Raw genomic sequence first — 15,633 nt, forward strand, 5'->3', positions numbered from 1 at the left:
AGCGCGAGACCAACAATTACAACAATAATAATTAGTACTATTGCTAAAATAATGACATTGTAATAAATATAATTATAATTTGCTTTGTCACGCCCGTTCCGACGCGCTGAGGGCAACATGGTTACGCTAAAGTTGAGTGAGCAGGTTCGAACCGTGATTATGATTTAGAATGTTATCGCTATTGAAATTGTCAAAATAAATGTTCTAATTATGATTGTTGATGTAAATAATTGAAATATAAGTGCTAAATCTGTGCATGTTGAAGACTGTGTCGTGATATGCACCGTTGTGCATATGCGCACATTATACCATTGCAGTCTATATGTCTTACCGTCTTTCGTACAGTACTTAATGATTGAAATTACGACAATTAAATGCGTAATACGTATCGTGTTTTACTTTATAATCAGGGGGATCGTTATTCTAATTGTAATGTAGTGAGTCCAACTGAGTCGCAGACGTTGTCTTGGGAGCAACACTATTCAGTAACTCAACATAACACAACCCACACTTGGGTGTTGAATGCCCATCTAGCCACGCTACGGTAGAACTAGACACGGTTCGCTATCCCGGACCACAAGCTGGGTCCCGGACCGCGTGGCTAGAGGCTTCCTTTACACAACGTCGATCTTCATCACCAGCAACACGAAGAACCCCGAGCCCCTCACGGGGCCCCCGTTATATCGGCCTGGGCTGGGGCTGGCTCCGCCCCTCGCCCCGCCCACCTTCTAAATCTCTCGAGCTCTTTCCCGAAGGCTCCCCGAGAGCTCTTTTATACCACGTGACCGCCCAGCGGCCCCCGACTACCGGTGCCCCCCCCTCCAATATCATCCGGTCACGTGCCGGCAGGTCAACCAGCGTATCATGCCCCAATGAAAACCCTGGCTGGCTGACACTCCCTCTCGCTCCCTCACCGGAGCAGTGTCCATGGTCCTTCCGCGCTGACTAGTGATCACCCAAGCCCCGCTAGGGCTGGTACTACGCCCAGTAAGCGGGCTACATGTAATATTAAAACATTATTCACCGTGGCTTCGTAAGCCCGGCACCACACAGTGACAATCACAGTCACTACATCACCCCCCTCCGTAGCTTCCAGCTGTCCCGGCTGCCAACTCCCCCACAAGTAAGCAACCAACGTACAATTGTACAGAACAACAAGCAAGTGTGCTCCAACAATAACAGAACAATGCAATAAATTACCCAAACCCAACTTTACAATATATACACCGAGAGAGAAAAAAAATGAACAACCCAACAATCGCGTCGTACAAGATCCCCACAACCAACATCTCCCACCCACAACGTGTAACAGCGCCCATGAGCTTGATGGCGAGCAGGATCAGCCAAACACTCGCCACGACTCATGCAAGCGCGACAACCCATGAGGGTGTGGGAGTGTGAAATGCGCGGGGATCACACGAATCGAGTACTTGAACGAGTCGGTGACGCCGGTCCTCCAGGCGGGTTGGGCTCGACCGCCCTGGAAGGGCCGGGGGGAACAAGAAATCGACTCGACGAAGCCGGCTCCTCACGAAGAGCAGTCGGCCGGGTCGTTGGGCCCTTCATGTCCGGAGCACGCGAGGCCGACACGAGCGGCCGCGTGCGAGGCATCAGTTGCGCGGCGCCTGGGGGGCGGAACAGAAACACTCTCCTGAGGACCTGCGTCGGCAGACGCACGCCTCAGCTTGTCGGGCACACCCGACACTCGGCCCCTGCGCTATGGAGATGAAACAAACTCACACGGCGTGATAAAGGGCTAAAGACGAGAGGGGTGTACAAACCAGCTCCGCTTACCAAACCGAATCTCGACACGCTGCGGACACACGACTCAAACCACATCAACCGTCCCCCTCCATGGTTGCAGCAATTTGGGAGATGTGCCCATTGGCACCTGCTGACAGAGCAACCAGGCCCTGTCCCCCGGCGACCAATCGCACAGGGAAACACGGGCGCCTTTGAGCCACTCGTTGACCAACTGTTTGGCCCAAGAGTTAACATTGGCAGGTTCCCGCGCCTCGGAAAGTTTGCCGAGCGTGAACTGAATTGAATCAGAAATTTTGGACACCTTCGGGGTGGGCGCGGCTTGCAACTGCACATTGATGGGAGGATCATACTCCCTCCCATACATCAAAGAGAAGGGAGAGTAGCCGGTGGACGCGTGAGGGATCATCCTATAACCGTCGAGAACCACAGGAATATGAAAATCCCAATCGACCTGTGACTCACTGACCAAGTGACTCAACATGGAGGTCAGAGTCCGGTGTAGGCGTTCGACCATGCCATCTGTTTGCGGGTGGTACGGTGACGTGCGTACCTTTTTCATCCCCAGCAAATCGCACACCTCATGCAGCAGCTTGGACGAATTTTTTTTGCCTTGATCCGTCAAGAGGCGCTCGGGGGCACCTTTATCCAGAACATAGCCATTGAGGAATGCCTCGGTAATAGTCACCACCAATTGATTCGGGAGCGGCCAGGCCATAGGCCAGCATGAGAAATACTCAACGCCCACAAGCAAGTACCTATTTCCACGCGCGGAAGCAGGAAACGGCCCGAGAATATTAAGGGCAACAATTTAATTTACACACGACACCTGGATGGATTGAAGCGGAGGGCAACACAATCTCGCTGGCGGCTTCCGAACAGCACATTGCACGCAGCCCTTAGGCAGATCCTCGACGTTGGAGGCCATGGCCGGCCAATAAAAATCCAGTTTAAGAACGGCCAGTGTCTTTTGCACTCCGAGATGCAACAACAATTTATGCACAGCCCAAACAACCTCGCCACGCAGGGCGGTAGGGACAACAACAGCATAACGGCGCAATCCTCCATCCCAGTACATGAGCAGGCCACCCCGCAGGACGAACGAGGTGACACCCCGCGGAGCCGTGCCATCGGCGGTCTCCTTGACACGCCAGCGCAACTTAAGGAGGGACGCGTCCTCCGCCTGCCAGCGTCCCCACACCTCCTAGTCCAACCCCAAAATCGCATCCCGTGCAGCAGAGACGTCGCCCGTCCCTGCCATCGTGTCCGTGGCGGACGCAAAGAGAGGGGAAGGGGAGATCGAGCCGGCCGGTCGACAACAACCCGAACCCAAAAAACAATCACACTCCCCGCCCGCTGGCAATCGCGATAGGGCATCGGTGTTCGTATGGTGAAAACTCTTACGATAGGTGACATTGAACGAAAAATCCTGCAGGATTTCGAGCCAGCATGACAATTGACCGGAGGGCTGATCCACACGTAGCGTGTACTGGAGTGCCGCATGATCGGAGCGCACCTCGAAATGTCGCCCGTACAAGTACGGCCGATATTGTTGCACAAAAATCACAATGGCCAATAGCTCCCGGCGCGTTACGCATTACCGCTGCTCGGCTGGAGGCCACGTGCTCCACGCCATTTACGACTTGGGATAACACCACACCAATGCCGGTACTACTGGCGTCCGTGTCCAAAACGAATGGCAACGAAAAGTCGGGATAACGCAGGGGAGGGGCATTAACCAGCCCATCACGAATAGAGTGGAACGCAGCTTCCTCCTCCTCCCCCCAATGAAATGTTTGGCCCTTAGCTGTCAAGGCGTGGAGAGTTTTTGGTATAGATGCGAAGCCCACGACAAATCAGTGATAATAAGAGACAAAGCCGATAAAACTGCACACCTCGCTGGCCGAGGTGGGGGTCGGCCATGTCCGAACGCAAGTAGTTTTCTCCGGGTCCGTTGTGATTCCCGATTCGCTGACTCTATGGCCCAATTATCGAACAGATTTTTGGAGTAGGTGACATTTTCGGGGCTTGAATATCAGGTCGGCCACACGCATCTTAACGAAAACAGCCCGCAGGCGATCCAAATGCTCATCGAACGTGCGACCGAAAACAATGATGTCGTCCAAGCAGATTAGGCATGAATCCCACTGGAGGGCCACCAAAACCAATTCCATCAAACGCTGAAAGGTGGCCGGCGCGGAGTGGAGCCCCATCGGAAGCCGGTTAAACTCGAACAGCCCCTGTGGTGTTCGAAAAGCCGTCTTGGGCCATGAGGCCTCGTCAAGCGGCAACTGCCAAAAGTCCGACAGAAGCACTGGGTGGGTTTCTGTGTGATGCCGGCTTTACTATAGCACGGCGTGCAATGCACCGTCATCGCATACACCCCATAGATGGGTGTAGTACCAGCCCTAGCGGGGCTTGGTGAGCGCTGGGATAGCACGGACACCGCGCATGGCGTATAGTGCGGGCTCCCACAAGGGGGAGAGGGAGAGTGTCAGCCCAGGGACCGAGTGGCCCCAGGCCATGGCACTCTAGTTGACCATGTAGACACGTGATCCGTAGTGTTCACAGAGAGGGCCCCAGATGGGGGGGCTAGGGGGTGATCACGTGTCCGGGGAGAGCTCTCGACAGGGATCAAGAGGGAGCTAGAAGGCTCGAGAAGGTGGGCGGGGCCTGGGCGGAGCCAGCCCTGACCCGAGAGGATATAAGGTGGGCCCCTGAGAGGGACCGGGGTCACTTCGTTCTACAAGCTTAAAGCTCCACGTCCTACAAGCTGGAAGCTCTACAAGGCATCAACACGTGGCCGGGACCCGAGTGAGGGTCCGACCCTTCGTAGCTGTAAATCTCGTTAAGGGGCAGTTACCCCTTTGTGTGTTACGTGTTGATATAATAAATGTTTTGCCTCTAAAGAATAACGTCTGCGACTCAGTTGCACTCACTACATTTGTACTACTACTCTTGGGTTTTCTATAACCGGTGGAGCGGACTGCTGCTCATCTGCCACCCACTAACCCTGCTCTTTATGTTTACCCCATCGTCACTCAACCCATCAAACTCGCTGTCACCTCATCCATCACACACAACACGCCCCTATACTTTCTCAAACAGTGGCACCTCCCAGATTCTGTTAATTAGTTTCCTCCATTCTGCAATATTTCAGAATTTCATGATATTGTTCGTTTCACAAGGGGGAATATAGCAATGGATGTTTGTCTACTTCTCATCAGCCATTCTATCCACTGCTGTATCAAAAGCACCCTCATGCAAACGAGCTGATTTCATCACTCCTCTGGACATGCTCTCAGGCATATTATCTTCTTTAGCTGCTATTCTGTCATTTGTCTCAAGCACCGGCTACGATTTATTATTGTAACGTGGTCTTCCCAATTTCTATCAGTGAATGTGACCTGTTACATGGACTTGGAGAATTTACTACTCTCATTTTTTTATTGTTGTCTAATTTTCCATGATACATTTCTGAATTGTAAATCTGATGCATATATTTATAACTTATAATTGGTTTGTTCATACATTTAAACTATTGAAATGTGTGTTCTGTTCAAAATTTGCGAATGAAAAAATACTGTTCACGGCAATTCAAATGTATTGTTATATCTACTCTCTGCAAATTGTTCAGTGTCTTTAAGGCACCACGTTGTAAAGCATATTTCAAAACACAGATCCGGGTTAAATGCGAGGCTGCTGTATTTTGTGATAAGGTAGCGTTTGGGGTAGGCAGTAGCTCAGTGGTTTTTGGTCATGACTGACAATGGTGGTGAGTGATGCTACATTTTTTTTTACCAGTTAAAGCCCAGTGGGAGAACACACAAACTCGATGTAAGCTTTCACGACCAATATCATCCATAATACAGATGTTTTTTAGTCAGATTGCGTAAATAGATATACAGGCGTCAGGGTCGGGATCGAGCCCATGACCTGTATGTCAGGCGAGGGAGTTAACATCTCACCACTGTAGCACCCAGGTCCTGGATCCCCCACCCCTTCCTCATCAATCCCCCGACTGACACAGCATGAAGAGGTCTTCATCCAGCAGTGGATTAACAAATAGATGTAAAAAAGAGTAATGCGATGTGTTTTTATGATTTGTGATCACTGCCAACATCATTTAAAGGTTTACAGTGCAATATTTGCCAAAGGAAAATTCTTCATAAATGGACTCCTCTGTTATTACATTTCAAGCTAACATTTCTAAAATGTAGAAGTGTTTTAACAATAGCTTGGTCATGTAATTTCCACTGCCAGATCAAAGCAATCGCTGCAGACGATTGCCATGTGACGCTCTTAACATAGATACACTTTCTCTGAATACAAGTCAGTCAAACTCATACTACTGCCATTTGTCTCTCATTTGGAAAATATTCATTGTTTAAATATTCAAAAAGTCTAAATGAGTTAACAATGATATTGACTTGTTTTTGATATGGCGCCTTATACAGCGTTTCTCGAGCACTATAATGTTCTTATGAAGCAGCGTTGCCGAACATAATGACCAAGTTACTTCTGACTGTACTCAGACTACAGCGAATAAGAGAAAAAAAACCATAAAATATGATGAGAGCTACAAACTTAATAATTATTTTAATTAATGCTCATATTGCCAAAATTACTTCCTATTAATGTGGCTTTGGCTTGATGTTTGTGAGGACTAAAATCCCTAGCATTCGCTCCTTTGGTCGACCACACTTATTTTCAACACCTCACGCAAAAAATTTGAAAACGGGGGAATAAAAAAAATACGTTCTACGCATTATTTTTTTTTGCATTGTTGGCCGCACGAACACGCCCACACACTTCCACTCCCCTCGTGGATGGGTTGTGGAGGAGTGGTGGTGGCCTCTCAAATCGACTATAAATTGTCACCTCTCCGAGACTGCCGCACCCTGCACTCCCTCGTTTCAGATTCGTGCCTCGGAGCTCATCAGCATGGGGCATCTCTGGCTGTCTCCCCTCGTTGTCCTGGCCGCCCTGGCGTGTGCTATCAGTACGCATCGCGGTCCTTGTTCTCGTAATGAGGTTGAATGTTCGTTGGCAATGCGTCAACCGTGGTTGTGTACATAGTCAGCCCTTTTTGTTAATAAGCATTACTGGATCGGGGAGTCGTGGGTGTTATTTTTTATCATGCTTACTCGCGCTGGTTAGGGAAGGTAGATAGCACAGACGTGCGAGAATAGTATTGTACAACTTTGACGCGGGCGTGTTTGTCTTTGAGATGAATTGATATGGGCGTTGTAAGGCGACAATGAGATGAACGGGTCGCGTGAACTGGCTTACATCTGTAGCAGTAACCTCAATGAAGGTTCCACGCTGTCAAAACAGGAGACACACAAACCCTTTTCGATGTGTTTTTCTGGTTGTACCACGTGTTCTGTTTGGCATGATGTCGGACATTTCGCTACACATGCTGGGAGCTTCTTCACTTCCTGAATTGGTATGCACGTGGAGCGAAACGTCGGACATCAAGCCGACGAGCATGCGGTACAACCCAAAAGGACATTGGGGAGCTATATAGCACAACCGAGGAAACTTAAACAGTGACAATGACGCTAATTGTAGGTGTCAGATAATGAGGCCAATTCCTTCATGTGACAGAATACTTTACTACATGTTTTTATTTTATACTTTACTACATGTTTTTATTTTATACTTTACTACATGTTTTTATTTTACGATTCTGCCTCCCTTTAGCTGCGCACGGCTTTCTGGAATCGCCTGACACCGATGTTGAGGATTCGCTTGGAAACGTTGGTGACTTGGTAAGTGAGTTATTGTGCCACTTGTCTACAAATTGTTGCCATATTTGCACTCCCAAAGCGCACGCTTCACTAAGGAACGTGATATCGTCTTGTTTAGAATAAAAAAAACAGTTGTGCAAGAAGCACGTGCCAGGACCACTCAGCCCGGGTGCACATCGGAGTGATTGGTTGCGCAACTGAATCGCGTATCCTGAATGTGGACGTCTGGAACCAACTGCGAGCAAATTTTGATTTAAAGCTTTCGTGACTGCAGTAATTCATATTCTTAGTTCTTTCGGTAAAGTCACGTTGAAGGGAAACAATAAAATATATATAAAACAATAAAATTGTTTTATATATATTTTATTATTTTATTGTTTCCCTTCAACGTGACTTTACCGAAAGAACTAAGAATATCAACTGCGAGCAGTTGCACATCCGGTTGCTTAAGATAAAGATCGATCATTTGTAGCAGACATTTGATCACGTGCTGCACGTAAGTGAACGATGGTTGTTGCAATCCTGAGTACGCTGTTTCACTCCCCTTGTCGTGACACTGTTCACTCAGATTTGAAGAAAGCAGGGGCAGGCGATGACTAAGTTGTGCGATTGCGAGAGCAATTGGGTTGTGTGTATATGTATTGAACTTTTTTCCGTCGTACGTTGCCAACTGTACTAATCAAAGCTTTTGCGCAAATTATCTCAGGTCTAAGTTATGTGTTTGAAATGCAGCAGCCACCAACACATTTAATCAGGCTCCTAAGTGCAGAGCCTTGGTGGTTATACCCTCGTAACTACGAATAACTGCACAAAACAACACTTGGGCTTTCCAGCTCTCTGCCCAAAATCTGTCAGTTCCATTGCCATGTGATGCACCTGCTGTTGTATATGATACAAAATGAATATTTAATACGCTTAGCCATCGTATTACATCAACAAACTTGTCATATGTGCTATGTAATTATGCCATCGACTTATTGAAGTATCTGCAAAACTATATATACCATATCTCACAAGTGAAGTGTGCTGATTTGAGTGCCCACAAAGACTAAGATTCCCTCTACTTTCACAGCACCTCCACCGTTCACCCATACAGACCGCTATGGTTATTTGTATAGTTATTTAATTGTACACGTACAGCCCTTTGTCAGTTCGCTGCGAGATGAGTGCCTCTCCACGCCACACAGGTTCGTCGGGGTCTTCTTCTTTCGTATGCGGCGGGGTGACTTTTGCAATGTTATTTCTTGGATATGGATGTTATTGAGCTGTTTAAAAGCCTCCACGGAGGCTTGGTGGTTGTTGGTGATATTGCTTGTGAATCGGCAGTGCTGGGGGCAGTGTTGGATCAGATGCAACAATATATATTAGGTGGCATTTCGAGCATTTACCCTTCTCCATAGCAGAGAGTGCATGGCGTTTTTGTTCAATAATGCTGCCAACGCAATCATAAATTTTTTGTTGTTTATTTGAACTCGAACCCATTTCCATGATCATTACAGCCACGTCAATCATTGCCGTCCATTTCAGCCACATAACCCGGTGATGCTAGCTAGGATGGTGTCTCGGGCAATGCCGCACTTGACTCAATGAACACCAATCAGAGCTGCCAGGTGCACACACCCACACTCACCCCGACCTTCATTTACGTCACGTAAAAATATCTTAAAATCACCACTTGGAAATTGGCACGAATAATATTAGTGCATGGTCACTGCACTATGAACCTGGTGATCTGAGTTAGATTCATGGTCCTGGCTAACATCAGTGGTAAGTGATATCTGGAACTGGTCCTGGGCAGCCCACGGCCTCTTCATTGACCAACGTGGGGAAGTATAATCAACCCGCCATGACTAATACGATGTAAATAAGCCTTCATCCAAAAGTGGGGCTGCTATTGTTGAATGGTGGCTGTTAAATTATTGTTGTTGGTACAGTCTGTTCTCCTACAACGCGGTAGTAGTTGCGTTCCTGAAGAACACCGCGTTATGGAAAATCGCGTGATAACAAATAATATTAGAGTAAAGCACAGTCCGCGATGCATATGCAGGCCGAACAAAGACTGGGTAGCATCTAGAAGCATCCAGCAGCATCCCGCCTTGTGCGATGCTACGTCAAGGCAGCCGTACAACGGCTCATTCATGCTCATGCGACATAGTTCTGTTCACTTAATCGCGTTATATCCAATTCGTATCCGCGTTATATATTTAAAAAAAATGTTCCCTCATACATTCATCACGTTATATCCAATTTGCATTAGGAAAACTCGCAGCGCTTTCAAACACACTGCATTACTTTCATACACAGAGCAGACACGGGCAACGGACATTAAGTACAGATGGATGAACAGGTTTTTTAATTTCATATATAAATTATTTTGCATATGCAGTAGTATTTGTAGAATAGATCTTAGGCACTGTGGTGGACTACATAACTGTCCCATTTCTAAACCGTGGTGCGTGTTTTCTCGCTCAGGACCAGTGCGCATTGTGCCAGACCACAATGGAAGTTGCCGTGGACCTTCTGAAGATTCGCAAGGTTGGAATGCACTTTCACAATCACACAGAAATAAACATACACACGCACAAATGTGCTCACTACTCAATTATACAGACTCAACGCCCGATTCATATGTTTGAATATTGGCAATAAGTTCGTTATGAACAGGATATGGCAACAAAAACTTCCCCCACTATGGATTGCACCAGGAGGAAAGCCAAGGAGCAAAGGCTCTCCGATGTGTTTATGGGCTGTCCCGCATGTTGTTTAGCGTGATATCCTGAAGATGGATTCAGGCTTAGTAACCACTGGAAAGATGTGTTAAATCATTTCTGTTCTTAATTAATTGTAATTTTACGATGACCTTCAGACCGCAGCTCTTTCGCCAGCATTGCCTCTTAATACCTCTCACACCACGGTTAATGGTATGGTTTACAACATGGAGTATACTAGGGCTTCGCAGCTGTCTCTCTCCCCCTCCTCTGTTCCGACCATGGACGAACTCGTCCGTCTGAACGGGGCCCGTAGCTATCCGTGGTACGGAAATTTGAGGGTAAGAATCCACCCATTTTTTCGCCATATAGCATTGTGATATATAACGACTTATGGTTGGTAGCTTAGCTGATTGGAGAATATAGAGTTTATTGATAACATGAAGGTAATTTATATTTTAGTTTTTATTGGTTCACTATATAGTACTGTGAATAGCTCAGATGTGTAGTCATTTCTGTGACCAGTCACTAGCAAATCACCCAGTTATTTCAATGCTAAATTCGCCTAGTTATTTCAATGCTAAATTCTCCTGTTTGATTTGTACTAAGTGCCTCGGTGAATGTGTATGCTCTGACTTCAACGTAACTATTTCTGTAGCAGTTACAAGCGAATCACTCAGCCATTTCAATGCTAAATTTTATGCTAATCCCATTGTCAAGGGGTGCCTCTGCGGATGTGTATGCCTTAACTTAGCTATTTCAATGCTAAATTCTATGCTAATTCCTTTTAACAATGGGTGCCTCTGCGGATGTGTATGCTTTAACTTTTAACATAGCTATTTCTGTGACCAGTCACAAGCTAATCATTCAGCCATTTCAATGCTAAATTTTATGCTAATTCCTTCGTCAAGGCTCTTTGTTCCTCTCACACAGCTTAAAAGCCGTGATCTGAACGTGGCTCTCTCACTCCAGCGCTGTCCTACCAGACAGTCTCGCTCCCTTCACCTGATGAAGGCCGCTTGTGTTGTGGCCAAAACGTCGTGAGAATATTATTGTGTTATTTTATTTTATCAATTTATTATTTTATTCTCATTCTACGTGACTTTACCGAAAGAACCAAAGAAAATGTGCGATACAACCTGAAAATACATCGGGTGCTATAAAGTTCAGAGGTTCAAAGTAAGCATGGCTAAGGTGGCACGGGAATATTCTACCTGCGAAGGTGTGAAGGCATAGCAACCACTACCGTGTTATTCATGTTGCCAGTTAACGTGTCAACTGTTAAAAAGCAGCAGAAATTGTCAAACGAAACTTTGACTTCACGAAAGCTGGGCTGTGCCAACGAAAAATGCCATTTTCCACATAGTGGAGACCGGTTGTCCCACATGGCAAGACCGACATTGGTGATACGCCTGGGAGCAGCAGACTAAGAATGGAAGCAGCCCCAACACGTGCAAAGGCAGCGGAGAAAAACATTCAGGCTGATCGGCAAGTAATAGATTTGGGGATATTGTTGATTAATTGCAGATTGACTACTATTCTGTGCATGAAAAGTTATTAAACGTTGGCACAGCGCTTCAGAGTGCTGGGCTGATACCTCTGACATCAGGGATTTCAATATGGGTTTCAGCCACCTGCAATTGAAATGGGTTCTCAAGTGTAGCAATATGATGATCTCAAGCTGGTCACTGTAACAAAGTGGGGGGTGAATCTCGCGGAACGTACCCATAATCTAAACTATAAGCACCAGGAATCATTCGTTTGAAGAATGCCTCCAGCTCCCTAATGTGGTTGTGCCCTTGGTCATAGAGTCCCTGAACAATTTATAGCATTGCCAAGGTAGTGTAACCCCAGCAGGTCAGTGTCACCACAGGCACTTGGAAAGGAGTAGCCTATGCTCATTGTCTTAGCAACCACCAACCACCACAACGTGACATATATCATGAGCTCCTACATGAGCTCAGACATCACCCAGACTGACGATGTGCGTGTAGTCCAGCCACGTACGGTCGAGCAGAGCTGTCGTGTCTCCCGCGCTGTAGAGTCTGTTACACGTGCGACACGCATCCAGGACCCTATCGCTCTATCGTTACCCCTTTTTGCGCTCTCACACGCACACACCAAACTCTCACGCATGCCAGCCACACTTGCATGCAAAAACACATCGCTTCATTTTGATTGAATTGTGCTAATTATATTAATAATTCCCAATGTTCTGCACAGGCCACCACTTCCGGTGTTGGCATTACCAAATCTTGTGGAGTGCATTGTGGTCGTGCAGGGAATGTCAGGAGATGATCCGTAAGGGTTGCTTCTCCTGACAAGCACATTGGTCGGCGATGTAGAAGCACCCCCATGATTTCATGAGAGCTGCATCTGCCGAAATCCACTCCCAGCCAGATGCTAGCTCTTCACCGGGGGTGATTCTTTGCCGGCTCCTTGCAGCAGCTTTCTCGTAAAAAAAAATCCCATTCTTTTAGCCAGAGGGAAGTTCTGGCAGATTACGGTGATGTGGTCAGTTTGAAATGAAAATAATCTAATTTTAAAAATACATTTTTATTGTATTTTGGAAAGTGGGAATGTGCCGTTTTACCCTGTTTGTTACTGGATCGCTGTGCTTCACTGCTCCTTGTTTTGAACCCTGAGATTCATGGACTGTGTGTTTGTGTGTGTGACAGAATGTAGTGTTCAAACAATCGTGCAAGTCAATGAAAAAAACGGCTGACTATCAACCGTGTCTGAAAATGGCCAGGGACGTGTTGAAAAAGCTAACCAGCCAACCGGTATGTTCAATGTTTCCCTGCATGCACGTGCACTATTCGTACAATACAACTACACGTTCAACCACGCATGGTGAACATCAACAACGCATGGTGAACATCGTAGATAACACGATTCGTTGAACGCTGCTTATGGATGGACATTTGTCAAAACTTAATGTAACACTTCCACACTGTTATACATTTCAAATGATCTTCTGATGGTGGACCATAATCTAAAAAAACTATACATGTTTTTAATTGCTATTAAACAAGGCATACAATTAATGGATATGCATGAATTATCTAACTTGTTCAAAGGCACCCTTTGATCAATTTGCCTGGTGTTCGTTAGGGAATGTCGACAATAGTATGATCATAACTGGGAGTGGAACAGTGGCGAAATGGTTAAAGCTCCGTGTGTATCATGAACTGGGCGATCTGTATTTAATTTTTGACCGGTGCTAACGTCAGTGGCGAGTTAAATGCTAAACGGTCCTAGTCACCTCCCTTCACCAACCAGCAGTGTCCAGCGTGGGGAAGTATGGCCACATGCCCCCACCACTGACACTATGTGGGGAGGTCTTTATCCAGATATGGATTTACTAATTCCTTAATTATTCTATTTACTATCATGGTATCTTGATTATCGGGGCTTAATGTCTGACTGAGAATGTTCTGGGTCACTGGTTGACTGGAGTGGACCTAAAGAGAAGACCGTAGTGGCATGTGACTAGCAGCCACAGTGGTAGCAAGAGGTATCCTGGATGTGGTGTGTGGAAATATTTTCTGGATCACCAACCTAGACAGACCTGGCTGAAGTTAAGCCCCGGTCATTGCTTATCTGAGTGACGTTAATGGTGATACTGACGATGATGGTCATTTCTGCAGAGAATCGAAATGTGCAAGCACCTGCAGGCGTGTGCAGCGACCCAAGTGGAAGACTCGTACGACATGAGCATATAACAAGCTGCTGACATCGACCACGTGTTGGATAATCTTTTGTAGAAGATGACATTCCCCTGCTTTTTGGTTTGGCTTTAGCACGCAAGCGCAAGTACATGCACACACGTGGAAACACACACGGCCACACATTTACTCGCAAACATTGGACAGCATCGTATTTGTTCATTATCCATTGACACGGGACAAATAGTGTCTCCTCCCAAAATCACTTCGTTTACTGTAGGGCATCAATCTTAATCCAGTGTGAATTTTCGCAGCTCATGCCGCCACGTGTCATCAGCCTGTAATGCTGCGTCATTGCTGTATTAGAATTAGGGTTGCCACCTGTCCTGTCTTTTTCCCAGGATTGGACCCTAGTTAAGGCAGCTTGTCCTCGGAGTTCTGTAAGTCTTCCTAGGACATTAGAAGTCCCGGTGTGTGTAAGTTGGTAAATATACACCATTCAAGACAGTGCAAATTAAGTGTATTTCTGCGCCCTTTCAAAATGGTGAGGTAGTATTCTCCCCACGATATGTCCCGAGTTTTTTTTGTACCACAGAGGTGGCAACCCAGTCAATGCTGGATCGAAATCTTGTTGAGCAGCCCAAAGTGCATGTTTGTGCACCGGAATGCAGGCATTGTGAGCCCAGTACAAACGTCAAGCATTTATTCGCATGAGGTTTTTTTTGGAAAATGTTTTAAACAGCTAGTCTGGTAAATGTATACGAGTGTGTGTGTATACTACTGGAATAGCAATATAAGCCAAGGTTTCTATTCATAGCAGCTATTGGTCAGTCTGTAATCTGAGTCCATGATGCCTTTCAAGAAATGTTCTACAGCGACATAAATATTACATAAAATGAGCACAACTCTGGGAGAAATGACTACCACAGTGATCAGGGTGTTCCAGTGTGGGAAGTACCCACACGTGCGTGGTTATTATCTATGAATACTTGAAGATAACCCACACGTGTGGCATAAGAACACCTGGACACTCCAAGCGAGTCTAAAACATGCCGACATACTGTGCCAAGCTGTGCTGCTTTCTGGAATGCGCCCGCCAATTGGCTGATAGTACACTGCAGGATGCGACTGGATTTCGTCATTCATTGGCTGTTAATACCGATGTGTACGTAACACAGCCAGCACCACATCGTTACTCTTGTGCAGCGCATAATTTCAGTCCGGAATGCTGTTCTGGGAATTATTTTGACACAACACACTCCATCTCGCCTTCTTTTCTACAAATCCACCTTAACAGGGTTATAGGAATATAACAATATCGTATTATGACGTATAGGCGGACCTTGTGTACTCTAGTGGCAGTGCCTTACACCGATAATCCCCACTCCAAGCCAGCCTAGCAGCATTCCAGTAACTATCCAGTGACAAATGAAACCTTGCGCGTGTGGTTAAATAGCGCGTTTACGCACAAAATGTGTAATAGGTGTATCCATGTAACATGAGCAGTGGTCACAGGCACCTAAAGTCAAATTCAACATTCACCCACGTTACACTAACATAGGCCTATACGAGCACACAGAGGACCACATTAACACTGCTTTAGCTTAAACGTCGCCCTTGCTTCATACGGCAAAATGTCATTGATATTTTCAATAAAGAAAAATATTGTGTCAAAAAACATCTTCATGGGTAGTTGATTTAAGGATAATTGAACGAACACCGTAGAGCGCGCAAAGAGAATGG

At 46.3% G+C, this 15,633-nt stretch overlaps 1 protein-coding gene across 1 annotated transcript; it reads left to right on the forward strand.

Moving 5' to 3' along the window:
• Positions 1-6,637: 6,637 nt before the first annotated feature.
• Positions 6,638-14,596, forward strand: LOC116939356 (uncharacterized). Its single transcript, XM_032947596.2, has 5 exons — positions 6,638-6,763; positions 7,468-7,535; positions 9,987-10,049; positions 12,901-13,005; positions 13,873-14,596. Exons 1-5 carry the CDS (start codon positions 6,706-6,708, stop codon positions 13,945-13,947), a joined length of 369 nt encoding a protein of 122 aa, XP_032803487.1. The 5' UTR covers positions 6,638-6,705; the 3' UTR covers positions 13,948-14,596.
• Positions 14,597-15,633: the final 1,037 nt, after the last annotated feature.

This window comes from Petromyzon marinus, chromosome 6 (assembly GCF_048934315.1).
Source record: "Petromyzon marinus isolate PM22_M1 ecotype Great Lakes invasive population chromosome 6, UKy_Petmar_22M1.pri1.0, whole genome shotgun sequence".
Taxonomy (NCBI): domain Eukaryota; kingdom Metazoa; phylum Chordata; class Hyperoartia; order Petromyzontiformes; family Petromyzontidae; genus Petromyzon; species Petromyzon marinus.